At 43.6% G+C, this 25,804-nt stretch overlaps 1 protein-coding gene across 1 annotated transcript in view; it reads right to left on the bottom strand.

The window, feature by feature from the left end:
• Positions 1 to 2,675: 2,675 nt before the first annotated feature.
• LOC120020307 (cadherin-2-like) overlaps positions 2,676 to 25,804 on the bottom strand; it is an 84,080-nt gene continuing 60,951 nt past the window's right edge. Inside the window, exons 5-16 of the mRNA XM_038963876.1 lie at positions 24,825 to 24,980; positions 23,511 to 23,655; positions 22,959 to 23,131; positions 20,830 to 20,967; positions 19,838 to 20,023; positions 18,269 to 18,522; positions 17,887 to 18,029; positions 16,749 to 16,982; positions 14,308 to 14,541; positions 13,809 to 13,948; positions 9,494 to 9,658; positions 2,676 to 4,235 (exon numbers count right to left, since the gene is read on the bottom strand). Coding sequence (XP_038819804.1) covers positions 4,029 to 4,235; positions 9,494 to 9,658; positions 13,809 to 13,948; positions 14,308 to 14,541; positions 16,749 to 16,982; positions 17,887 to 18,029; positions 18,269 to 18,522; positions 19,838 to 20,023; positions 20,830 to 20,967; positions 22,959 to 23,131; positions 23,511 to 23,655; positions 24,825 to 24,980 — 2,175 coding nt within the window. The 3' untranslated portion in view covers positions 2,676 to 4,028. The remainder of the gene's footprint in view (positions 4,236 to 9,493; positions 9,659 to 13,808; positions 13,949 to 14,307; positions 14,542 to 16,748; positions 16,983 to 17,886; positions 18,030 to 18,268; positions 18,523 to 19,837; positions 20,024 to 20,829; positions 20,968 to 22,958; positions 23,132 to 23,510; positions 23,656 to 24,824; positions 24,981 to 25,804) is intronic.

Here is a 25,804-nt window from a genome sequence, read left to right as displayed (position 1 = left end):
ATTGCTAACTGACTGGAAGTCTATGCTTACGCTACTGGACACAGAGGCATACAAATGGGCCCATGAGTTCATCTGACTCTGGGGAAGTAAATATAGGCCTCATTGCCAAAATCCCTTTAAGTGGAGATTCCTCAACAATCATTTTCACCATAGAACATTGGTAACGGTCAGTGACAAATATCAAAGCTGGGCTTGGTTAAAACCCTGTATGGGAGAACAAAGGGTAGCTGTAGATAAATCAATCCTCCACTAGGAGGTGCTGCCCAGAAAATTGTTTTCTTCTTCTGATAGCGGATATGATGTTGAAAATCTAACACTGTTTTAAATGTACAAAGTCAACATATTTTATATAAGGTTTGTCTATGTGGAAATTTGGTTACCATGATGACGTAATCGTGTGGTAAATATTTTACCCTCAAAACAGCAGTTTACATAAATTACTTTTTTCAAATCCAATGTATTTTACATGTAGAATCCACTTCACAATACTTAGAAAAACATTGATTTAACCAGTTGGCACCCAGTGGGAACTTACTCCAAGGAAATGTGGGTGTATAAGTACATTAGTGGATATGTGATATGTGCACTATGCAGTTTAGAAATAACTCAGAATAATAAACTGAGTAGGATCATGTGGAGTTAGCTAGTGACATTAAAAAACCTGTGTCAAAGAGGAACAATAAAGTTGTCGCAAGTAATACAGTATATCTGATATAAGACACGCAATAAGCAAACACAGAGCAGTTAATTACCAGTTAAAAGACAGGGAATAATTACCTCGGCTGAATAATAAAAGCCAACTAAGGTTCAAAAGACCTCCAATGATGATATTATTTCATTGTATTCCATAGCAAGACTTCCAAACCAACTACTGTCTAATTACGCTGAAGTAATGAGGCATGTCCAGTACACCTCTGATTGGCTGAGCATAATCCACTCCCTGAACTACAATTCCCAGTGGAGCAAAGTGGAGGGGAGAGGGCAAGGGTAATATTGAGAGGAAGGCTAGATGATTGACTGACATTTCAGGACAGTAGTTAGTATGACAACCTTCCATCTCTCCTTCTATCTATCTCTTTTTTTCTCACCCCATTTCCCACAGTCCCAGGAGACCAGCATACATGCACATCCCCTGAAGGGAGAGAGAGCCCTGCTCGGCTGAGTGTCCTTCCTAACACTAAGTCAGAGAGCTTGATCCTCTCCGGACTGTTGTGAATTCCAGAACAAGCCAGAAAACAGCTGGGAGTAGCTGATCGATATGGCCTTGATGACCTTGAAAAAGCTCCAAAGATATAAGAAATACACTGAATATCTGTTTTATGCACTCTGACTATTGCACCTACAGTATATACTGTATACGTATTTAAATATACACTCAGGAGCAAGTTAATTAGGTACACCAGTCCGTTCACAAAAATGGAATGCTCCAACAGACAGTGAGTCAACTGGCTCGCTATATAAAGCAGGCAGACAGTCATCGAGGCATTCAGTTACTGTTCGATTGAACATTAGAATGGGGAAAACGATTGACCTAAGCAACATTGAGCATGGTATGATCGTTGGTGCAAAGCGAGCCGGATCCAGTATCTCAGTATTGCCGTCCTGGGCTTTTCAGACATAACATTGTCTAGGGTTTACAGAGAATGATGTGACAATCAAAAATCATCCAGCCAGTGGCAGCCCTGTGGGCAAAAACAGCTCGATGATGAGAGAGGTCGAAGGAGAATGGCAACAATCGTGCAAGCTAACAGGCGGGCCACGAACAGACAAATAACGACTCACTACAACAGTAGTGTGCAGAACGACATCTCGGAACGCACAACTCGTCGATCCTTATCATAGATGGCCTATTGCAGCAGACGACCACACCGGGTTCCACTCCTATCAGCTAAAAACAAGAAGAAGCGGCTCCAGTGGGCACGCAATCACCAACATCGGACAATTGAGGAGTGGAAAATCATTGCCTGGTCTGACGAATCCCAGTTCCTGTTGCGTCGTTCTGATGGCAGAGCCAAGACTTGGCGAAAGCCGCATGAGACCAATCCTGCCTGATGTCAACAGTACAGGCTGGGAAATGTTTTCCTGGCACACATTAGGTCTCTTGATACCAATTGAGCAATGATTGAACGCCACAGCATATCTGAACATTGTTGCTGACCAAACCTAATAGAGCATCTTTGGAATGAGATGGAATGGGCTGTGGTCGCAGCATGAATGTTTTGCCTGTCAATCTGCAGCATCGGTCAATAATCGCATCAGCATGGACCAACATCCCTGTGCAACGTTTCCGACACCTTGTAAAATCCATGCCCCAAAGAATTTGGGCTGTTTTGGAGGCAAAGGGGGGTCCGACCCGGTACTAGATGGGAGTAACTAATAATCTGGCTACTGAGTGCATATTGGCTATTCTAGATATTGCATCTCTATATTTCAAACAGAAAACTCAAGTTCACTCAAGTACACTCATGCACGGCTACTCGTATTTACTGTAAACAAACATTTACAACAAATTGAAATGAAATTAAGCATGAAATATATATTCCTCCTCTTGGTAAAAAAAAATGTACAATCAAAATGTTTTGTCTTGTACAATAGGTTATGTAATTCATAATCCAATTAGAACTGAGAAACAATGCTGAGTTGGAGGAATAAACAAATGAATAAAGAGACAGTCGTTAGCTCCAAAATTGGCATTTTATTCGGATGGTTGGTAGGTCAGAGATGTGTAATTTGTTTTCCAGTACATACGATTATCCACAAAGCTTGAGACAAAAAACTTTTCCAGTCTTAAAGCTGATTCAGTAATTAGTGCCAATGGTGCCACAACATCCCAGCCACCCCCTTTTTGGTACAAATTCAAACAGTTGTGCTGACAAGATTGCAATTTTTTTATTATTATTTTTTGCTGTTTTTCTTCATTTTATACAAAAGACTTAACTTCTACACATTTAATGTCACACGGTTTTAATTTTTTTGCTTCGTAAATACATTTTGTAAATAACTTTTTTCATAATTCTTGTTGTCGTGAAAAGATAAAAACATGCAAAAACATTAATTTGTCGTCCAAATTATACATTTACAAGTTCAGAACTTTTTGCACTTCTTCATAAACTACAGAAGAAGAAAAAAATATATGTACACACATTTTCTTTACTGTGAAGTAAAAGTTGAACGTACCAGATGATGACTAAGGCAAATGAAGTGTATACGGATTAGAACAAAATAAACAGTTGTTGTTTTTATAAAATACTACACCACTTCAGAAATAAAGGAAAACAAACATATTCTGCTACAAAAGTATTACCTACGACTCCCTTTATTTGCAACCAGCTGAATAAGTTTAATTTTTTTGTGAAAACATTCTACATGTCTAGAGTACTGTACAGTGCTGTTCTCAGTTGATTCTCCCCATCCAAGCTAATAAAGGATCCTTCATCATCTAAGTTATTCATCTTTGTAATTCACTTAAATAATCCTTGTTCAACAAACAGCTGTATTGTGTAACCAAAAAAAGCATGTAGAAGCATACCATAGTTTAACAAACTTTCTTATGTTTTGAAATCACTCCAAAAGTCAGTACCATTAAAGCCTTGAACATAAAACTAATCATTCAGATCCCAAAAATGTACAAAAAGGCACATTATTTCCCAGTGCTTCTGTACTGTGAAATTCAAGTGTAACTGAGCGCGCTCAATATCAACGATCCAAACAGTGACAGTTCACCAATGTTCCCTCCCCTTCTCCAAAACTGGACTGCACTTCAGCGTATGCCTAAGCCTTCAACAAGCATATGTATGCGTAGACTACAACAATAAGCCTAGATTGGTTGTTTTTTGAAAATATTTCTGAATTATGTTAACATTTTTTTGAACTTTTCTGTCATTGTTCCTGTCACCACTCTTTCAGGGGAATATCGGTAATCAGAAGCTGTCCACATCCATTGAGAGGAAAACAAAATATATTTTCTCTTTTCCTGGGTTCACCATTCTTTGTCATCTTGTTTTTTTAGGTCTTGCACATCCTGTGTCCTAGTCGTCGCTCCCTCCGTACATGTCTGCCAGTTTTCTGAAGCGAGGGCCCCAGTCGTTGAGGTAATCGTAGTCCTGGTCCCCTCCGCTGCTGGAGGAGTTGAGAGAGCTTAGGGAGCCGGCTGTGGAGCCACTGCCCTCATAGTCGAACACCAGCAGGGAGTCGTAGGGCGGGGCTGTGGGGTCGTTGTCTGCTGCCTTAAGTCCCTGGATGGATGGAAGGAAATAAAAAAAATACAGTTAGATGAGTGAGGAGATTCCAGCCAGTCCAACATGACCAAACCCTGCCTGACAATAGCTACCAGACACCATTCACATTCACAGACATGTTCTTATCCCAAACTGCCACCTAAATAGGCTAATATTAACAGGCTAGCATTTCCTAATATTTTCCTCCCTTCTACATGTTTAGGAAATCAGGTCCTTTTCATGGATTAAGACCGGCTCTAATTTCCCACTGAGTGTCCGTCTGCAGCGAAGCATTTTGGCTTTGATTCTCCCTGATATTTTTGGCATGCAGGATTATCCAGGACTTTATCAAAAGCTGAGATTTAGCATGACCGCCTGACCAAATGCCTCAGCTCACTGATGACTTAGCCTGGCCCTCCCCCTCCTCAAACCTCCATCACTCCAATGTCCACGGGCGCTGCCTGAGGGGCTTGGAGGGCTGAGAGGAGGAGATTGCTGTAGTGGCACTGACAATATGCCAGCTATCACCACCACACTCTGGACCCTGGTACAGTACTACATGCCCACTCCATTTCGTGTGTTCAAGTATTGCTCCCCAAAACTAGGAATGAGCCCTGGGGAAGTGCTGAGTGACATTGTATTTGTATTTGTGTGTGTGTGTGTGTGTGTGTGTGTGTGTATATGTTCCATTAGTGTGTGTGTTTCAGAGTGTGGGGTGCAATGGTGGGGGTTTCCATTTTGAAGATTGTGCTTAACATTCCCAGAAGCTCTCGTAGCAGTGTGAGAGGTCCTTATGGATTGCTATTGATTTCCAAGCCCATTCCTTAACGGTACTCTAGAGACTTGATGGATTGCTAATCTAGCACAGGAGATGTGCTTTGGCCATGAAGAGCATAGGGCCCAGTCCCGAATTCAACATCTTCTCATTGCGAGTGAGAACATCTAACAAATAAGAACTGAATGAAAAGAAACAGAGCACAGCACGAAGAAACAAACGAGCCACTAGGCTCATTGGAAACATGTCAGAGATTTATTTGAACTCCATTTTGTAGTTCTCTCTCTCTCTCTCAAAAAAAGGATAGATTGAAACAAAGTGCCCAGATGCTTAGTGATTATTTTCCACTTCTTAGCCTTTGTTAAATGTTTGCTCAGGGCTGTGGCGCTGATAATTTGGTGGGAAATATGACAGATGGATTGTTCATTACAATTACAGCCATCACTGCTCTGATGGATAGAGCCCCATCCGGCACAACCACCACTCCACTGGGAGTGTGACAAGGTTAGCCAATCACAGAGCTTCGCCCTCCTAATGACATTAAAACTGAGTCATCCAATGTGTGAGAGAGACTATCGTCCATCTTAAGAAAACATTGTGCTGCCCTGTCCTCCCCTGACTTCACCATCTGATCCACTGCTCACAAAACAGGTCTCGTATTGAATGTAATAACATCCTATTCAGAGATTTGCGGCGTAAGTTTCTCTGTTTATTTCCCCTGATTAGAAACAAAATGTAGTATTGTCACTGTGAATATGGGGGTTCAGAGTGTAACAAAGTGTGGAAATGTTGACTTGAAAAACTTTTCCCCCAATAACACTTTATTTGAATCTTTAATCTGTGTAAACTTTTTGCCCAGTACCTGTGGCCAACAAAAGGTTATATAAGGTGAGGCTGATTTCCCAAACATTACCTCCCGGAGTGGGAACAGACTAAAAGCTGGATAATAGGCTATTGTTTGGCCACTCTGAGAGGCTAAATTCTTGGGCGGATTTGAGACCTATGCTTACCTACCCATTTTTGTATTAACTGCCAAAGGCTCTGTGGGCATGGGGTTGTGTGTGCACTCCAGACTTTGATCCCAGACACATCACCCCAGCCCCACCCCCCTCCACCCCTTCTCCCTGAGCAACCAGGTCAGATTCCAACCCCAATGAAGACAAGGCATAAACCAGCTGCCAGCAGGGGGCAGTAGATAGAATCTACGAGGACCACCTGTGTGTGTTTGTGTGTGTGCGTATGAGTGTGAGTGTGAGTGTGCATGTGTATGTGATGGGAAACAGGCTGACATGTGCTGCCTGTAATGTGGATGTCTGGGTCAGGATGCTCTGGCCCACAACATCCTGCTGTCCTTGTACAGAAATAATACATAAAACAGCAGACTTGTCTCTGCTCCAATAAGTATTGCCGTTTTTTTACGCACTGGACAAAACACTCAAACTCACTCAATATAAATTGAGCTGACAAGAGCATTAAGTGTTTTCAGGAATTTTCTGAGAGAGCGAGGGAGGAGGAGTGGGAGAGAAATAGCACGAGTAGCGGAGTTCTAATCTAAAAACATGGGAATAGGCCAAAAACTGGGGGAGACAGAGAAAGAGAGAACTCCATTTTGCATACAGTGAAAGTCTTGTCTGTTGGAGCTGGTGAAAAATACATGACCGTTCTTTTCATTTTACATCCACCCTTCAACACTGGAGTCAATGGTGCCCTGAGGCAAGCGAGGCCATGAAGGAACAGAACAGGGCACCTCTATGGAAAAGGCAATGTGCTGTTCTCTGTCTCATCCCACTAGATCTCTACAGAGAGACGTCTAAAACTATTACCCCGTCCGATTCTTCTGCACAGCTAAGAGAAACACAATTATCTCCAAGTGAATAATATTATAATTACATGTGTGGACTTAGTTCACTTAAATTGAACACATTATAAATACTGTATTTTTGTCAGAGAACCAAAAAAGCGATTATCTCCTATTCGTGGACAATTTCCATAAGGGACAGATCCAAATTTACTTGGGGCGGAGTGGCTGGTCCAACTCAAGGTGTCATAAAATAAAATGCACCCCCCCAACGTAACAAATATGTTCACATGATCCTCCCCTTGTATTGTAAAATAAATTGAACACCCTCCCCCCTCATAGAATTAACTCAAAATGATGTTTACGACCACAAATAACAATAACTGTAGCGACCCTGTGTTTATAAACGTGGATATAGACTTTGCCACTTAAGCATGTTTTTGTGGCACAGTCAATGTCACACAGGGCTATGGGCCAGAAGGTTGAGGGTTCGCCGACCATCTGAGACAAGCTCAATCTCCCTGCCTGTTTCATTACACCACGATCAGAGCCGGCTGCAGACATTGATCAGCTAGGGCGAAGTCAGATTTTGAACATTTTGATGCCATATTTAAAATTATATAAAATATATGCAACAAATTTTCCACCAACAGGTTTCTGTGCCAATGCACCACACAACCAATAGACAAAGCATACCGACATCGGGCACTTCAATATAATGGTTTGCATTGTCAACACCACAATAAATAGGCTATGTCAATCTTGACAAACAGAAAATACATCCCTTCCTACCTTGTAGGCTTACCGAGTATCGAAGGCTTGACAATCTCCGAATGTCATGAAACTTTTGGTGTTTTGTAACAGATGTCTTTTTCCATTCATCACAGTTTGGATTGGTTGATTGATTTTATTTGTCAGTGAAAAAAATACATACAGTTGAAGTCGGAAGTTTACATACACTTAGGTTGGAGTCATTAAAACTCGTTTTTCAACCACTCCACAAATTTCGTTTTAACAAACTATCGTTTTGGCAAGTTGGGTAGGACATTTACTTTGTGCATGACACAAGTAATTTTTCCAACAATTGTTTACAGACAGATTATTTCACTGTATCACAATTCCAGTGGGTCAGAAGTTTACATATACTAAGCTGACTTTGCCTTTAAACAGCTTGGAAAATTCCAGAAAATTATGTCATGGCTTTAGAAGCTTCTGACAGGCTAACTGACATCATTTGAGTCAATTGGAGGTGTACCTGTGGATGTATTTCAAGGCTTACCTTCAAACTCAGTGCCTCTTTGCTTGACATCATGGAAAAATCTAAATAAATCAGCCAAGACGTCAGAGAAAAAACCTCCACAAGTCTGGTTCATCTTTGGGAGCAATTTCCAAACGCCTGTAGGTACCACCTTCATCTGTACAAACAATAGTACGCAAGTATAAACACCATGGGAACACGCAGCCGTCATACCGCTCAGGAAGGAGACGCACTCTGTCTCCTAGAGATGAACGTACTTTGGTGCGAAAAGTGCAAATCAATCCCAGAACAACAGCAAAGGACCTTGTGAAGATGCTGGAGGAAACAGGTACAAAAGTATCTATATCCACAGTAAAACGAGTCCTATATCGACATAACCTGAAAGGCCGCTCAGCAAGGAAGAAGCCACTGCTCCAAAAGCACCATAAAAAAGCCAGACTACGGTTTGCAAATGCACATGGGGACAAAGATCGTACTTCTTGGAGAAATGTCCTCTGGTCTGATGATACAAAAATAGAACTGTTTGGCCATAATGACCATTGTTATGTTTGGAGGAAAAAGGGGGAGGCTTGCAAGCCAAAGAACACTATCCCAACCGTGAAGCACGTTGGTGGCAGCATCATGTTGTGGGGGTGCTTTGCTGCAGGAGGGACTGGTGCACTTCACAAAATAGATGGCATCATAGGTAGGAAAATGATGTGGATATATTGAAGCAACATCTCAAGACATGAGTCAGGAAGTTAAAGTTTGGTCACAAATGGGTCTTCCATTTGGACAATGACCCCAAGCATACTTCCAAAGTTGTGACAAAATGGCTTAAGGACATTAAAGTCAAGGTATTTGAGTGGCCATCACAACGCCCTGACCTCAATCCCATAGAAAATTTGTGGGCAGACCTGAAAAAGCGTGTGCGAGCAAGGAGTACTACAAAGCTGACTCGGTTACACCAGCTCTGTCAGGAGGAATGGGCCAAAATTCACTCAACTTATTGTGGGAAGCTTATGGAAGGCTACCTGAAACGTTTGACCCAAGTTAAACAATTTAAAGGCAATGCAAAAAAATTGACAACCCTCCCCTACTTTGGAACCACCCCCCAAGTAAATTTCCTTTCATGTCTGTATGCGTCTGTTCTGTTTCAATCAATACTTGCATGAGTACAGGGAGAGAGATTAGCTAAATAAACCTTCAAATGTGAAGCCTGCATCATCTACTTGAACTGCTTTCCTTTATTTTGAAGTATTCACTTCATTAAATTAAATAATTATACCTCTACCCCTAACCATGACCTTTAGTGTTTATGAAATCATTCTCTAAATATTCCTGATTTAGAGAATGACATTGAAAATGGACTTTGACAGGGGAAGCCCTCTCCTGTGGCATTATTCTAGATGCAGATGTTTAACCGTGAGAAGATTAGTGTGTTTGTTTATGGTTTATTTGTTTACCTCATTGATGAAGTCTCCGATGTCCCCGGGGTGCGGGGCTGCTGACCTTATGGGGTACTGGGGCTCAGGGTGCAGCGGCCTCTCGTCCATACGCCGGATTCCCACGGGCTTGATGGTGTCCGGCTCTATCGTGTCGGGCTGCTGAAGCTGGCTCAGGTCATAATCCTGGAGGGGAGGGGGAGAGGAGGGACAGATGGGAGTCAGCAAGAAGCCAGAGACAAGTGGAGATCCACACAGAGCTGGGGAGAGGAGCTCGACATAACCCCCCACCAAGACCTAGACCCTGATCCATACACACATGGGCAGAACTCCCTACCTAGACCAATACACACATGGGCAGAGCTCCCTAACTAGACCAATACACACATAAATAAGTATTTAACTAGGCAAGTCAGTTAAGAACAAATTCATATTTACAATGACGGTCTACCCCTGCCAAACCCTAATCCAGACGATGCTAGAACAATTGTGCACCGCCCAATCACAGCCAATTGTGAAACAGCCTGGAATCGAACCAGGGTCTGCCGTGACACCTCTCGGGAGCCATGGGCAACTCCTTACCTAGACCAATACACACATGGCCAGAACTTCCTACCTCGACCAATACACACATGGCCAGAACTTCCTACCTCGACCAATACACACACGGGCAGAACTTCCTACCTCGACCAATACACACACGGGCAGAACTTCCTACCTCGACCAATACACACACGGGCAGAACTTCCTACCTCGACCAATACACACATGGCCAGAACTTCCTACCTCGACCAATACACACACGGGCAGAACTTCCTACCTCGACCAATACACACACGGGCAGAACTTCCTACCTCGACCAATACACACACGGGCAGAACTTCCTACCTCGACCAATACACACACGGGCAGAACTTCCTACCTCGACCAATACACACACGGGCAGAACTTCCTACCTCGACCAATACACACACAGGCAGAACTTCCTACCTCGACCAATACACACACGGGCAGAACTTCCTACCTCGACCAATACACACACGGGCAGAACTTCCTACCTCGACCAATACACACACGGGCAGAACTTCCTACCTCAACCAATACACACACGGGCAGAACTTCCTACCTCGACCAATACACACACGGGCAGAACTTCCTACCTCGACCAATACACACACGGGCAGAACTTCCTACCTAGATCAATACACACACGTGCAGAACAGAATAAGATCCACCTAGACTGATACACACATGGGCAGAATTCCCTACCTAGACTGATACACACACATAGGCCACATGATCTACCCGAGACTGGGACACACTGAAATAAAAAGGGTCAAATCATGAAATCCTAGAAAAAGAATATGCAGAGCTAATATATATATATATATATATATATATATATATATATATATATATATATATATATATATATATATATATAAGAGTGGGGTGGCAGTGTCTACATAACTGTATATTGTTGTTACTGTTACTACCCTGCTTCATCAGTGCTACAAATCCTATCAATGGGTGGACTTTAGACTGTTGGTTGAAGTATTACCACTTGGACAGTTAGCTGCATTTAACAATATCCAGCTTCGGGGTCAAGGCTAAGGAACCGAGCATCAGTCTTCAACCCACTTGCAATAGAGCAGTGTTCTTCTGGAAGAGTGTGCAGGAAACTGTTCTGCTCTAATCAGGCCCCAGACACGGAATGGCGGATATGCATAAGCCATTACTAATCCTATTAACATTGCCAAGGCAACCTGACTGGCTCGCCGTTTGGTTTGTGCAGTGTCACAGGAGGAGAGAGAAGGAGTGGACAGAGCTGTAGAGAGAAATTGAGAGAGAGAAAGAAATGGAGAGAGAGAGAGAAACAGAGAGATGGAGAGAACAAGAAGAAGAATGAGAGAGAAAGAGATTTGGAGAGCCATGGTGCGTTGTGATGTGGATGAGAAGACAGCAGTGAGGAGGTGGACTGATATGTTATCAGAGAGGATATGATGGAGGGAATGCCATGGGAGAATAGTTGTGTGCTTAATAAGCGTGAATGACGGAGTGTCCCTCTTTAGCACATTTTCAGTAATCCATCCATCTCTAATATCCCCCTTCAATATTGTCCCTGCTCGCTTGCACATATAACTATGCATATAACTAAGCTCACACACACAAATCCTGAGTGAGTATGCATGTCTAAAGATGGACAAATAAATACATACTGTAGATGACTAAAATACAAACATATGAATCGAAACACAAACACAACTACACATGTTGACACTCCAGTCCAGACACTCCAGTCCAGACACTCCCTACTCCAAAAAAATGACGGTGTTCATATGAACACATGTATCTAATTTAGGCCTTTGTATTCCTTGTGGAACATAGGCCTACACATGTATCATGTTAATCTGGAAATAAACAAATGGATAATCTAAACAGACAGATTGACAGTGCGTGTAAAAATAAAATCCCCATGTCCCCTCCGGTTGACTGAAAGGGTCTGTCTGGAAGGGGACAATGGCCATCATACATCCCAGAGCAGGATGCCATGTGTCCCCTCCAGCCCACCTCCCTCCTCCCAGCCCACCACCCTGTGACCCTTCTAGGACCTACCACAGGGTCATCCCAGAGGTCAGAGCTTAGTGACAGAGAACTGCAGCATATCATTAAAGTCACGTAGCCACAACTGGATAATGACGACACGCTAAGCACTCAAGGGCACCATTCTTCACACATTACAGCTCCAAGCACCAACACAATGACATATAATTTCCCCTGCCACGCCCGGACAACACATTGAATCACCCACATTGTGGCTGGACATTCCAAAGCAAAGGCCTCCACTTGATCCTACAACGGGTAAAGCTGGACAGTAAACAATATCAGATACACAAACTCCTCACGTAAGGGGAGGAATTTGTTAGGCCATATTTTCACTTCAAATATTTTTTTAATATTCTGCTTGAGGCAAAAGATTGACTGCCGATGGCCCTGGTCTGCACCTATTGACTGATTCCGTGCCCTCCCTCCTAGAGTGAGACTTTAACAAGAGGTTGTTTTTTTCCACTCTTTTTTTTCTTTTCACAACTGAATGAGGAATTAGGACACCTGCTGTGGTTGCATACACAGGTTTGTTCTGTCAAGACAAAATAGTCTGTTGGTAATTTAATAACTGGGCTGAATGAAAGGAAGTATCTTTAAGCTATTTTGTTTGTGTGGCCTTGAAAAATAAGCATTTCCATCTGTATTGGGTAAAACGATATCATATACAGCTTTCCTCTGTGGCCCTTTGAAAAAGTTGGCAAAGACGTGCTTCAGTTTGCGACTGCATTGATGAACAGGCAGGGCTAGAAAACACTCATTACAATGGAGTTTCTCCATCAAGTTACAAAACTTTAACTTCCACAGAAGTTTCTGGAATTGGATATTCTTTCCACACCACATTATTCTTCACTTCCCACACAGCCAGTGAGAAAGGGGCTGATCAGCTGTCTCCTCTTGGTAGAATGAGTGCCCCACGGACTAATAAAAACCCAGGCAATGGCAGTCAGAAACTAAAATAAAATACTCAGAGAGCACAGAGTGGCCAATGGTCTGACACTTCAATTTCCTCCACAGCGGGAGAGATAGGGAGAACAGAGGTGAGGCATTATATAGTCCACATCACTGGGACAGTCTGGTTCAATTTTTACCCAACACACACCACCGACTGACTGACTTCCAGATTCCAAAGACAAGACCATTTCCTTCTGACGTCCAGCCCTCCTCCCTCAAAATGGAAGCTTGTTTTCCTTCGATAAATCTGAATTCAGTTACCCCCCCGCTTCTACAGTCTTTGAGGAGCGTTATATCACAGTGTCTTCAGAAATCACTGTGTATTTGTGCGTGTCTCTCTCCTGCCCAATCGCTGGCAGATGTGTAATGGCTTCCCAGTCATATCGTTACCTTTAGATGGAGCTTAATTATTACACAGTAGCAGATGTATGTCTCCAAATTACATTATCCCTGCAATTACTAGCCTCCGAAGCCAATTTAGGACTGAAGACTGCTACCCCCCCCACACTCATCTCTAGTCTACACTACCTAGGCCAGTGTGTGGAGTCCCTCACAGAATGGACCCGTGGCATGAACACACTCCATTTGTGGAAGATGTTAACAGCCATTTACAAAATGATTCCCTTGAATTAACTGAAGTTCATTATAAGAACTGCGGTTTTCTGTGTACAGTTTAACTGAGGATGTCTCGTGTGTGTGTGTGTGTCTGTGTGTATGTGAGTTTGTGTTTCAATGTGTATGTGTGTGTGTGTCTGTCTGCACATGTGTGTTACTCCACCTGGTCCTCCTCTCCACCTCCCTCCTCATCGTACTTCAGGATGTTGTCTCTGACGTCGTCCTCTGGGTCAATGAGAAGCTGCTTGGCCTGACGCTCCTTATCACGACGCTTCATCCATACCACAAACAACAACACCAGAACTACAGAAGGAGGGAGGGAGGGAAAGCGTGATTGAGAGAGATCCCATATTACAAAACATAATAACTGACATATTTTGCATACACATGTAATCCAATCCAGAATTTAGAGCTTGCCTCGAGCCTGATCAGGGCTATCTTTTGGGTAATCCTGAAATAATCTACTGGTGTCTCTTGGGCATGATGTTTAGCTCCCTCCATAATTCCTGTGGCAGTGTTTGGGGATGGCAAGGGATGGCATTTGATCTTGTCTGTGTGTGGCAGGTGGGGTGGTGGGGACACTGGTGTGAGTGTGTGTTTGTGTGTGTGACTGTGAGAGTGTGTGCACGCGCGAGCATGCGAGAGGGCAGGGTTGCACTCACTGAGGAGGATGATGATGCAGAGCAGGATAGCGATGATGGCGCCCGTGCCCAGCCCTGCGGCGATGATGTGCTGCTGGTCGGTGCAGTCCCCGTTGTGGTCACACTGGCACACCTTGACCCGCAGGTAGGATGTGTTGGACATGGGCAGGTTGCCAGAGTCAGTGATGATGATGGGGATCTCGTAGATGCCACTTTCCAGGAAGCCAATCTTCAGGCTCAACAGGGCATAATCACCTGGGAAACGGGGGAGAAGGAGAGAAGGGGGAGAGGGAGGGAGGGAAAGAGATGTAAAGGAAGGGAAAGTGAAAGAAGAAAGATAAATAAGAAACTCAATTACTAATCCCTAAATAAAACAAAACAACACTCTACTTAAAATGTTCCAGAGTGTAACTACTGGGAAAATAAATACACTACCTGGCCAGTAGTATGTGGACACCTGCATGTCGAACATTTCGTTCCAAAATCATGGGCATTAATATGGAGTTAGCCCATATGCCTCCACTCTTCTGGGAAGGCTTTCTAATAGATGTGGTAACATTGCTGTGGGGACTTGCTTCCATCCAGCCACAAGCGCATTAGTGATGTTGGGCACTAATGTTGGCCGATTAGGCCTGGCTTGCAGTCGGCAATCCAATGTGTCCCAAAGGTGTTCAATGGGGTTCAGGTCAGGGCTCTGTGCAGGCTAGTCAAATTCTTCCACACCGATCTCTACATACCATTTCTGTATGGACCTCGCTTTGCGCATGGGCGCATTATCATGCTGAAACAGGAAAGGGCCTTCCCCAAAATGTTGCCACAAGGTTGGAAGCACAGAATCATCTAGAATGTCATTGTATGCTGTAGCGTTAAGATTTCCCTTCACTGGAACTAAGGGTCTAGCCCAAACCATGAACAGCCCCAGACCATTATTCCTCCTCCACCAAACTTTACAGTTGGCACTATGCATTCAGGCAGGTAGCGTTCTCTTGGCATCCGCCAAACTTAGATTTGTCTGTCGGACTGCCAGATGGTGAAGCAGGATTCATCACTACAGAGAACGCATTTCCACTGTTCCAGAGTCCAGTGGTGGTGAGCATTATACCACTCCAGCCGACACTTGTCATTCTGCATGATTATCTTAGGCTTGTGTGTGGCTGCTCAGCCATGAAAACAGATTTCATGAAGCTCCCGAGGAACAGTTCTTGTGCTGACGTTGCTTCCAGTGGCAGTTTGGAACTTTTTAGTGAGTGTTGCAACCAAGGACAGACGATTTTTACGCGCTACACGCTTCATCACTTGGAGGTCCCGTTCTGTGAGCTTGTGTGGCCTACCACTTTGCGGCTGAGCCATTGTTGCTCCTAGACGTTTCCACTTCACAATAAAAGCACTTACAGTTGACAGGGGTAGCTGTAGCAGTGCAGAAATTTGACAAACTGACTTGTTGGAAAAGTGGCATCCTATGACTGTGCCACGTTGAAAGTCACTGAGCTCCTCAGTACGGGCCATTCTACTGCCAATGTTTGTCTATAGAGATTGCATGGCTGTGTGCTCGATTTTATACACCTGTCAGTAATAGGTGTGTTGCGGAAATAGCCGAATCCACGAATTTTAAGGAGTGTCCACATACTTTTGAACAGCATGAATTCCAATACCTGGAAATTGTGTCAGCATATCTAATTCAAAATATGGTCAGGATTTAGATTTTGAGCTTATAAACCCACTGAAGACCTTTTTGATAATGCCGCTTAGGCTAAACCCCCCCAGATTCTATAATCCATAAATGGCTGTTATCCTATTAAGATAGTTATTCATTTACTGCGGTTTACACTCACATCTATTCGCTATCAACGCACAACAAATGAGTAATTCCTCCAATATTTTGTTTGTATAATTAGCATAATCAATTAGTGAGCTGCTTGATCAAGCAAAGGCCTGTTACTAATCTATTTTATAATATAGTGTCTTAACATAGGCCTCGTGAGGCACGCACACTGAGAGCATTGTCTATTGTCATACGCTCGTAGAAAAAAAGGGTTCCAAAATGGTTCTTCGGCTGTCCCCATATGATAACCCTTTTTGGTTCCAGGTAGAACCCTCTGTGGAAAGAACCCTTTTAGGTTCTAGATAGGACCTTTTTTCTAAGAGTTTCGGTCACTGCTCTTGGCCCTATGGAGAGCCAGAAACCTCATGGGCATGATGCCCATACTGTACTGCCTAAGCCAGTGCCAAACCTATAGTGTTATTTATCACCATCCAAATGACCAGGACTACTGGTGGTTCTCCATTCTCTCTGGCGGTTGTAAAACACTGGAAGTTGATTGATGAATGTCAGCTATTGGCCAGAATGGTCACCTGGTGACCCAGCAGTATTGCCGACCTAGAAGCCCCGATATATTGAATAGCCCTGATCTACAGTGTTTTTGTTTGTTTGATTGTTTGTTATTGTTGTTGTTGTGTCTTACCACTGAGCCGTGTGATGGTCCAGTTTCTTCTGACGTCTGAGGGCCTGTTGGCCAGCTCGAACGCGAAGGGTCCGGCGTTGGGGTTGAGGTCTCCGTCCAGCGCTGTGATGTTGATGCCGTTAGGCTCGGGTTTCTTGCACATCTCAGTCTCCTGGGGGTAGACGTGGGGCGCGTTGTCGTTGATGTCCAGCAGGGAGATCTGCAGGGTGCCCGTACCGCTCGCTGGTGGGACGCCTGGATGGGACAACACACACAGACAGGGAAGGATGCACACACAATGTCACACGCACAAACATCTTAGAATATAGATTTTACATGATACATAATAACAATAAGGGGAAGTATACCATTGAAGTTATCTTAATGCATGATGTCTCGCTGACTGTTTGGTAATACATAACATCCTTATCCTGAACCTGGTTCTTGGTGTAAAAGTAAGGGAGAGAGGAGCAGCAGCAGCCAGTCTGCAGGGACAGGACCCCTCCAGACTGCATACTGATCTGAGGAGGAGAGCTCCTCTCTCTCTCCACGGGCGAGGGTGGGGGATATAGCGCAATGTTTGGGGAATGGAGGGGGGCGCAGTGTGTGTGAGAGTGTGTTATCTGAAGAGAGTGTGTATTCCTGACGAAGGGGGAGGCCACAGGGTGAGAATACTAAAGCAGACAGACAGAGAAGAGCACACTGTCGCTGCCTTAGCCCGGGAGACCCAGAGCCTCAGCCCCTCTATGTATTCATGGGGCTAAGAGGCTTTTTTGCCATTCAAGCCACGCTCAAATGAGCCACTCATCTAATCCTGACCTATTAATGCTGAGAAACCTCTTTATTGAGAGAGTTTCTAAGCCTATTGGCCTATGCTGTGCTCTGTGGAACAGGCTAAACCTGAACAGAGGTAAATCCAGTCAGGGAAGGAGAGAGGAGAAAGGTGAACACGTCCACAGTGTGGCTGCTAGGCCTGTGCTCGCTCTGAAACATTAACTTTCAACAGGGTGGCGGTTGCTACATTGGTGTCTGGCACAATTTTAACCTTGAAAAAGGCAGCTGTGTGTGAGATTTTTGCCTGCTAAAAACAATATTCCCCTCGTCTATTTGGCTATACAGCTGGAAGCAGATATTAGCGCCTGGTGGCTAGGCTAAGTACCATTGTCAGAGGCCAAGAAGGTGGCGCTGTACATGTTGTCCTTCACGTAGGGCGACTCGCGATCCAGGACGGCGATGGTTGTGATGCGCCCGGTGTTAGCGTCAATTCTCAGCCAGTTGGCTGGGTCTGAGAGCCTGGTGTATCTGAGGACAAAGATTTAAAGAAGATACGTAAAGACTTTCATTCAAACCTTACAAGCTAGGTTTTTTATCATTATTTAATTTTATGCAGACTCATACATTCAAGGCTAAAGGTGGTGAATGCTCAACAAAAGAAAGATACATATCTTACTGAGAATGGGAGTGTTTTTATTGACAGTCAGTGATTGAAGAAACTGCATGAAAAGCTCTGTATGAATACAGCTATTTAGTATCATTATTACCTAATGCTTTGCTGCATGAATCTATCAGGGTCTTGTGCAGTGAAGGTGGTCAGTGTGGATTCTGCTAACATCCCCTCCTCCAGTTTGATGAGTTTGGGGTTGGGGTCGAAGTAGGGACTCTCGTTGACGTCAATGACCCTGATGGAGACCGTGGCTGTGGACTGGCGAGGGGAGTAGATGCCCCGGGCAAGAGACACCTCGTTCACCGCTACCACCGTCAACATGTACGTCCTACTGATCTCATAATCGATTGGCTGGAGGGAGGAAACGCAAAAGTATGTAAGTATGCTCCATGGACTGTAAGGGAAGGGATAAATAAAGTATATATTCTCTTCTTTTTATGTCAATAAAGTACTCTTCTTCTTCTAATGCAATGAGGCAAAGATCCCAGAAGAAGTCAGCTAGGGGCTACTGTAGTTAGTTGTACTTGTCACGATCGTCGTATGAGTGAGACCAAGGTGCAGTGTGGTAGGCGTACATTAATCTTTAATAAATGAATGCCGACCAAACGAACAACCAAACGAACAACCAAACGAACCATGAAGCTATACAAAATAGTGCAGACAGGCAACTAAACATAGTCAAGATCCCACAAACACAAAAGGGTAATGGCTACCTAAATATGATCCTGATATATCAGAGACAGCTGTTTATCGTTGTCTCTGATTGGGAACCATATCAGGCCAACATAGACATACAAAAAACCCTAGATGACCCACCCTAGACACTATCACGCCCCAACCAACACAGAGAAAAAACAGCTTACTATGGTCAGGGCGTGACAGTACTACTACTGCTGAGAAATTATTATTCACTGACTTTACACACGCGGTGGAATTGAATTAAACACATGGTATGCACCTCTGTTCTGTCAACTAAAGACAACACTCAGCTTACAAAGATACAAGACCGTAATAATCATTTTTTTAAAGAGCTGAGTCTTAGCCAGTCACAGTCTGTTAAAGGTCGCCAAAGCACACACATCCCTGGGTCGCTCCTCTTTTCAGTTCGCTGCAGCTAGCGACTGGAACGAGCTGCAAAAAACACTCAAACAGGACCGTTTTATCTCCATCTCTTCATACAAAGACTCAATCATGGACACTCTTACTGACAGTTGTGGCTGCTTTGCGTGATGTATTGTTACCTCTACCTTCTTGCCCTTTGTGCTGTTGTCTGTGCCCAATAATGTTTGTACCATGTTTTGTGCTGCTACCATGTTGTGTTGCTACCATGTTGTTGTTATGTTGTGTTGCTACCATGCTGTGTTTTCATGTGTTGCTGCTATTCTATGTTGTTGTCTTAGGTCTCTCTTTATGTAGTGTTGTTGTGTCCTATATTTTAATTTTATTTTTAATCCCAGCCCCTGTCCCCGTGGGAGGCCTTTTGGTAGGCCGTCATTGTAAATAAGAATTTGTTCTTAACTGACTTGCCTAGTTAAATAAAAGTTTAAAAAAATTAAATAATAAAATACAATTAGCTATTAAAAGTGGCTCCCCTGGGAGATACGGGAGTGGAGGGAAGGGGATTGGGGTAATGGATTAAGTCTGAGGGTGTTGCAGTCTGTCTCACCTTGACAACAGTTACCAAGCCCTCGTTAGTGGTGGGGTCGGTTGGCACGGAGAACCTGCCAGTGGGGTCACCTCCAGTGATCTTGTAGACGGCCTTCCACGCTAGCGTGTTGGGCTGGTCTTTGTCCGTCACCGTCAGGTTGGCCACGATGACATTCACCCGGTTCTCAGGCACCTCTCCAAAGAACTACATGAATAAAAGATGGAGGATGGGACAGAGAGCAGTTACACATACTGCTGCGCCAGCGAAAAACACAGGCTCCGTGCTCCAGCTCTACACACCCAACACCCAATTTCAAGTAAATAAATGTCCACAGCAATTTATCATGTTATCATCGCCATCTCGGCCTGATAGAAAAACAATACCATTACATTACACAAGGGCCAATGTATCGGTAACAAATACATCAAGCACCTGTCTCTGCTCTGCTCTCTCTGCCTGCCTGATGTACTCACAGTGTCAGTACTTACATGTGGGTTGTTCCATTTGATTTCAGTCACTTTTTGGATGCACCCCTTTTGATTTGAACACACCTTTCTATACATATTTGCCCATAGTAGAAGTGGTCAGAAAGTAACTTTTTGGAACTGAATGCCAAAACATTTAGGCAATAGATGTGCTCAAAATGTAACCGGTTTGCATATCCCACCCTATCATGAGACATCCAGTCCTTCATCACTGGAAAAGATAAACGCTTGAGTTTGATATCATTTTAAAAACGTATACACAGGGTTGTACAACTATTTTATAATTTCTCAGGACAAAGAATTGGGAATAAAAATTATAAATGTAACGTAAATGATCTAAAAACACGTGCGATGTATTTATTTATTTAGTATATGTTGTACATCATCTGAGTTTTTTGTTGTTGTGCCCGTCATGGGTTGAGACACAACATGCTCTGCCTGGTTCTTTACAGTGCTATGACTGGGAACAGAGTGAATCACACAGTGTGGTGTAATGCATAGATGTGAAGCTATGTTCTTTCTTACCATCTCGGCAGTGAACTCTGGTGGGTTGTCGTTGATGTCTGTCACCCTGATAACGGCCGTGGCAGTGTTGGACAGGCCGTACATGGGGTTGCCCTCCATGTCTGTGGCCTGGATGATCAACGTGTACTGAGGCACTTTCTGCATGAAAAAAAAAGAAGAAAAACATACATGTTGAAAAAGAATCCACTCTCTATATCATGGACAACACTGTTATAGGCCCATTTCTATTTAGCTCTGTTTAACAAAAGTGCTGTAAAAACTTGTCAATAATCAACTGACTGGCTTTCTTGATGTCTATAGTATTCTCTCTGGTATGCAATCTGATTTCCGCTCATGTTATGGCTGTGTCACTGCAACCTTATAGGACTTAACCAAACCTTTTGATATAGTAGAACATTCCATTATTGTGGGCCGGCTAAGGAGTATTGGTGTCTCTGAGGGTGTCTTTGGCAGGTTTGCTAACTACCTCTCTCAAAGAGTGCAGTGTATAAAGTCAGAACATCTGCGGTCTTGGCCACTGCCTGTCACCAAGGGAGTACCCCAAGTCTCGATCCTAGGCCCCACGCTCTTCTCAATTTACATCAACAACATAGCTCAGGCGGTAGGACACTCTCTCATCCATGTATATGCATATGACACAGTCTTATACTCTACAACAAAACTTTCTTAGTGTCCAACAAGCTTCCTCTGGCCTTAACCTTGTTCTGAACACCTCCAAAACAAATGTCATGTGGTTTGGTAAGAACGCCCCTCTCCACACAGGTGTGATTACTACCTCTGAGGGTTTAGAGCTTGATTTAGTCACCTCATACAATACTTTGGAGTATGGCTAGACGTTACACTGTCCTTCTCTCAGCACATATCAAAGCTGCAATCTAAGGTTAAATCTAGATTTGGTTTCCTCTATTGGAATCGCTCATCTTTCACCCCAGCTGCCAAACTAACCATCCTACCCATGCTAGATTACGGAGACATAATTTATTGATCGACAGGTAAGGATGCTCTCGAGTGGCTAGATGTTCTTTACCATTCGGCCATCAGATTTGCCACCAATGCTCCTTATAGGACATATCGCTGCACTTTATACTTCTCTGTAAACAGGTCATCTCTGTATATCCGTCGCAAGACCCACTGGCTGATGCTTATTTATAAAACCCTCTTAGGCCTCACTCCCCCCTCTCTGAGATACCTACTGCAGCCCTCATCCTCCACATACAACACATACAATAAATAAAGGTAAAGCCTTGAGCCTTGTGTACAGTAGAAATGGGGTCTTACATAAACCCCAACGAGGAATCCTAGTTATTCTCACAATGATCAAGTCTACATCAATTCCCTGTGGAGAGAGAAAGGAACTCTAGAAGTCAGCTTGCTGTGGGAGTGCAACACTTCCACTCTGTGTAGCATTATGGTGCACGATGGGTAATCCCACTGTAACAAATGACTCCCTTCACATTAAAAGCTACTCAGGCGACGGAACAGTTGCTAGGTAATGAGAATCGGGCAAATTACTTTCATGGTGGCAAATGCCGTATATATAACAGCAGCCCTGGGGCAAACTTGATTGAGTGGGCCAACTATCCAGATTGCCCTGGCAAGAATTGCAGCAATTGGCTTTGTTTTTTCCCTTTGACTTTATATATTTATTTCTGTTATTTTTCCTCTCCTTCCTTCCAGTAAAAGCAAGTCCATGGTCATGCAATTAAATAGGAGTGTTACCATTAACAGCAACGAGGAGAAAAACATTTAGCTGCTCAATGATGCATATTGCCTCCATGTTAGAGTAAATAATTCCGAAGAGGGTGATGAGTCAATTTCTGGTCTTCGTTGGCAAAATGGTAATGGGGCATACTTAGCTAACTTCATTAGTTTTGAGACACACTAAACATTATCAGCAGCAAAAACAACTCAAAACTGTTCGTCTGCTATCTACAGCTCATTTAGGTAAACAAAGGAAAAGATATCTTGATGTATACGAGTTAGAGGAATGCCGAGCAGCGAAGGAGGAGCACATACGAATGAATGTGATGATGGGACTGTAACTTCAATGCTACTCCAATGGGGTTTAATAAGCGAGCACGCGAGCACGCATGCACGCGCACACGCACACAAACTGTTGTATTGCGTACCTCTCTGTCCAGGCCAGCTGCGACGGTAATGATGTCTCCTGTCTTGTTGTTAATGGTGAACATGTTGGATGTCGGGCTCTCGGGATTCTGGGATCCGATCTTGTAGCGCAGCATCCCATTGGCTGTTTTGGGGTCGTCTTTGTCAACAGACGTTACCGTCATAACAAAGGTCCCTGAGGAATGACAAAAGAGACAGAAGATGCAAATAGGGGATTTAACTTTTAAAAAGGTATAACCTTGTTTTATTTCAGTACTGCATTTAATCTACCTAAGACAGTCATTACACTAACCTTACTTCCATACTAGAAGGATCCGTTGACTAACATGGAGCACAGTCGAAACATAGCCCAAATAAAAGCTTTGGCTTCGTCTGAAATGTTGACAAAGGACTTCCACAAGAGAATACTTGCTGTTGGCAGAGATCTTATCCATATCGAACCACAGCCAAATGAACAAAATGATTACCCCGTGTGATTCATCAATGCCGTTTGATGTAGTAATAGTCTAGTGACACAGTGGGCCAGAGGCTGGAAGGTTCGTCTGGGCTCCTACCTGGTTTGGAGCCCTCAGGGACGGAGCCGTTCCAGATCTGATGAATGAACTCTGGCCGGTTGTCGTTCATGTCAATCACATTGATCACAATGTCGATGGGGCTCTCTACCTGGTTACCGTTCAGATCCACAGCATGAGCTCTCAGCTGTAGGGAGACACCAGGGAGAGCACTCAGCTGGTTGTGGTGTACACACATGTATACGTACGCACACATGCACGCACACACTTATTCATCCAGGCATACACATAACCAGAAAACAGAAAATATACAAAATTCATAGCAATGTAGGACCCACAAGATAAACATACAGCTAACACACTCCACTTTGCCTAAGCAGAACTTTGGCATTGTGATGGCTCTCTCCCTTACCTATTTCCATTTCTCTCAGACAAAAATAATGAGCCCGGGAATGTGCCTTTCAATACTGTTAATGTTTGTTTCTTCACAGTGCAGCGCTTCCAGCGATGCCCTCTCCATTGTACCTTTCATTACAAACATGTCATTTACTGCTTTTACTGTCTGCCCACAGTCTAATACATGTCTCACCCTGAATCAAATCAATAGCATTGGTTGCTAGACATATCACAACTCCCAAACAATGACCACTGCCATTTAATTAATAGTTGTGAGTGGGTCATGATATCGCTAGAGGTTAACATGACTTGTAAAACAGCTGCTTTTTTTTTTTTACAAATTCATTGACTCTTTCAAATTCTCAGACGGATCAGTCAGTTCCGGAATGCCTCCCAAACCCCCCACCCCTCTCTAGTGTACACTATTGAGGAGTGTTTGGACTACCAAGGGACCTTGAGCACATGCCAGCCAGCCTCCTGAAATGTACAGACTGTATGTATAAGCCAAAGAGGACACATACTGTACATCTCGATAAAGAGGGCTTAATGCTTTTGGTACTTTTACTGTAAACGTTTGGAATATCTTCTTTGTCGCTCTTATTCACTACACCGGTTGCAAGGCCAAGGTTCTTTCTCCATCATGGAGAAAAGTCAATACAGTCAAACACACATCACTTCAGGTCATGCTGGGCCAAGGAAGGCTTGAGATTAATAGGACCTGCACACACTATTACTCCACCATACCTTTATTTGGCTAGAAAAGAACAATGTTTCAAACCAAAGTGGATCTTGACTTTGTCAATGTGTGTGGTCCTAGTCATCTGCTCTCTATCACGTAGGCCCGTGTGTGTGTGTGTGTGTGTGTGTGTGTGTGTGTGTGTGTGTGTGTGTGTGTGTGTGTGTGTGTGTGTGTGTGTGTGTGTGTGTGTGTGTGTGTGTGTGTGTGTGTGAGAGACTTACGTGGAAGTTGGATATGTGTTCTCTGTCCAGGGGTTTCATGACAGACAGCTCTCCGGAGATGGGGTGGATTATGAAGATGCCGGTGGGCGGCTGGTCAGCTCCGGGTCCGGTCACACTGTACCTCAGGGATCGGTTCTTGTCATTGTCCGACCGGATCTGTTTCAGAACACAAAAGTAGTTTGGTTAAATGATGATCAATACTCAATTGTAGGTATATATACAGCTGAAGTCGGAAGTTTACATACACTTAGGTTGGAGTCATTAAAACTCGTTTTCAATCACTTTTAATTCACTGTATCACAAATCCAGTGGGTCAGAAGTTTACATACACTAAGTTGACGGTGCCTTTAAACAGCTTGGAAATTTCCAGAAAATTATGTCATGACTTTAGAAGCTTCTGATAGGCTAATTGACATCATTTCAGTCAATTGGACGTGTACCTGCGGATGTATTTCAAGGCCAACCTTCAAACTCAGTGCCTCTTTGCTTGACCACATTGGAAAATCTAAATAAATCAGCCAAGGCCTCAGAGAAACAATTGTAGACCTCGACAAGTCTGTTTCATCCTTGGGAGCAATTTCCAAACGCCTGAAGGTACCACCTTCGTCTGTACAAACAATAGTACGCAAGTATAAACACCATGGGACCAAAAAGCCATCATACCGCTTAGGAAGGAGATGCATTCTGTCTCCTAGAGATGAATGTACTTTGGTGCGAAAAGTGCAAATCAATCCCAGGACAACAGCAAAGGACCTTGTGAAGATGCTGGAGGAAACAGGTACAAAGTATCTATATCCACAGTAAAACGAGTCCTATACCGACATAACCTGAAAGGCCACTTAGCAAGGAAGATACCACTGCTCCAAAACCGCCATAAAAAAGCCAGACTACGGTTTGCAAATGCACATGGGGACAAAGATCATACTTTTTGGAGAAATGTCCTCTGGTCTGATGAAACAAAAATAGAACTGTTTGGCCAT

The sequence above is a fragment of the Salvelinus namaycush genome, chromosome 25 (genome assembly GCF_016432855.1).
Source record: "Salvelinus namaycush isolate Seneca chromosome 25, SaNama_1.0, whole genome shotgun sequence".
NCBI classification, from domain to species: Eukaryota; Metazoa; Chordata; class Actinopteri; order Salmoniformes; family Salmonidae; genus Salvelinus; species Salvelinus namaycush.
This window is presented reverse-complemented; position numbering and strand designations above follow the sequence as displayed.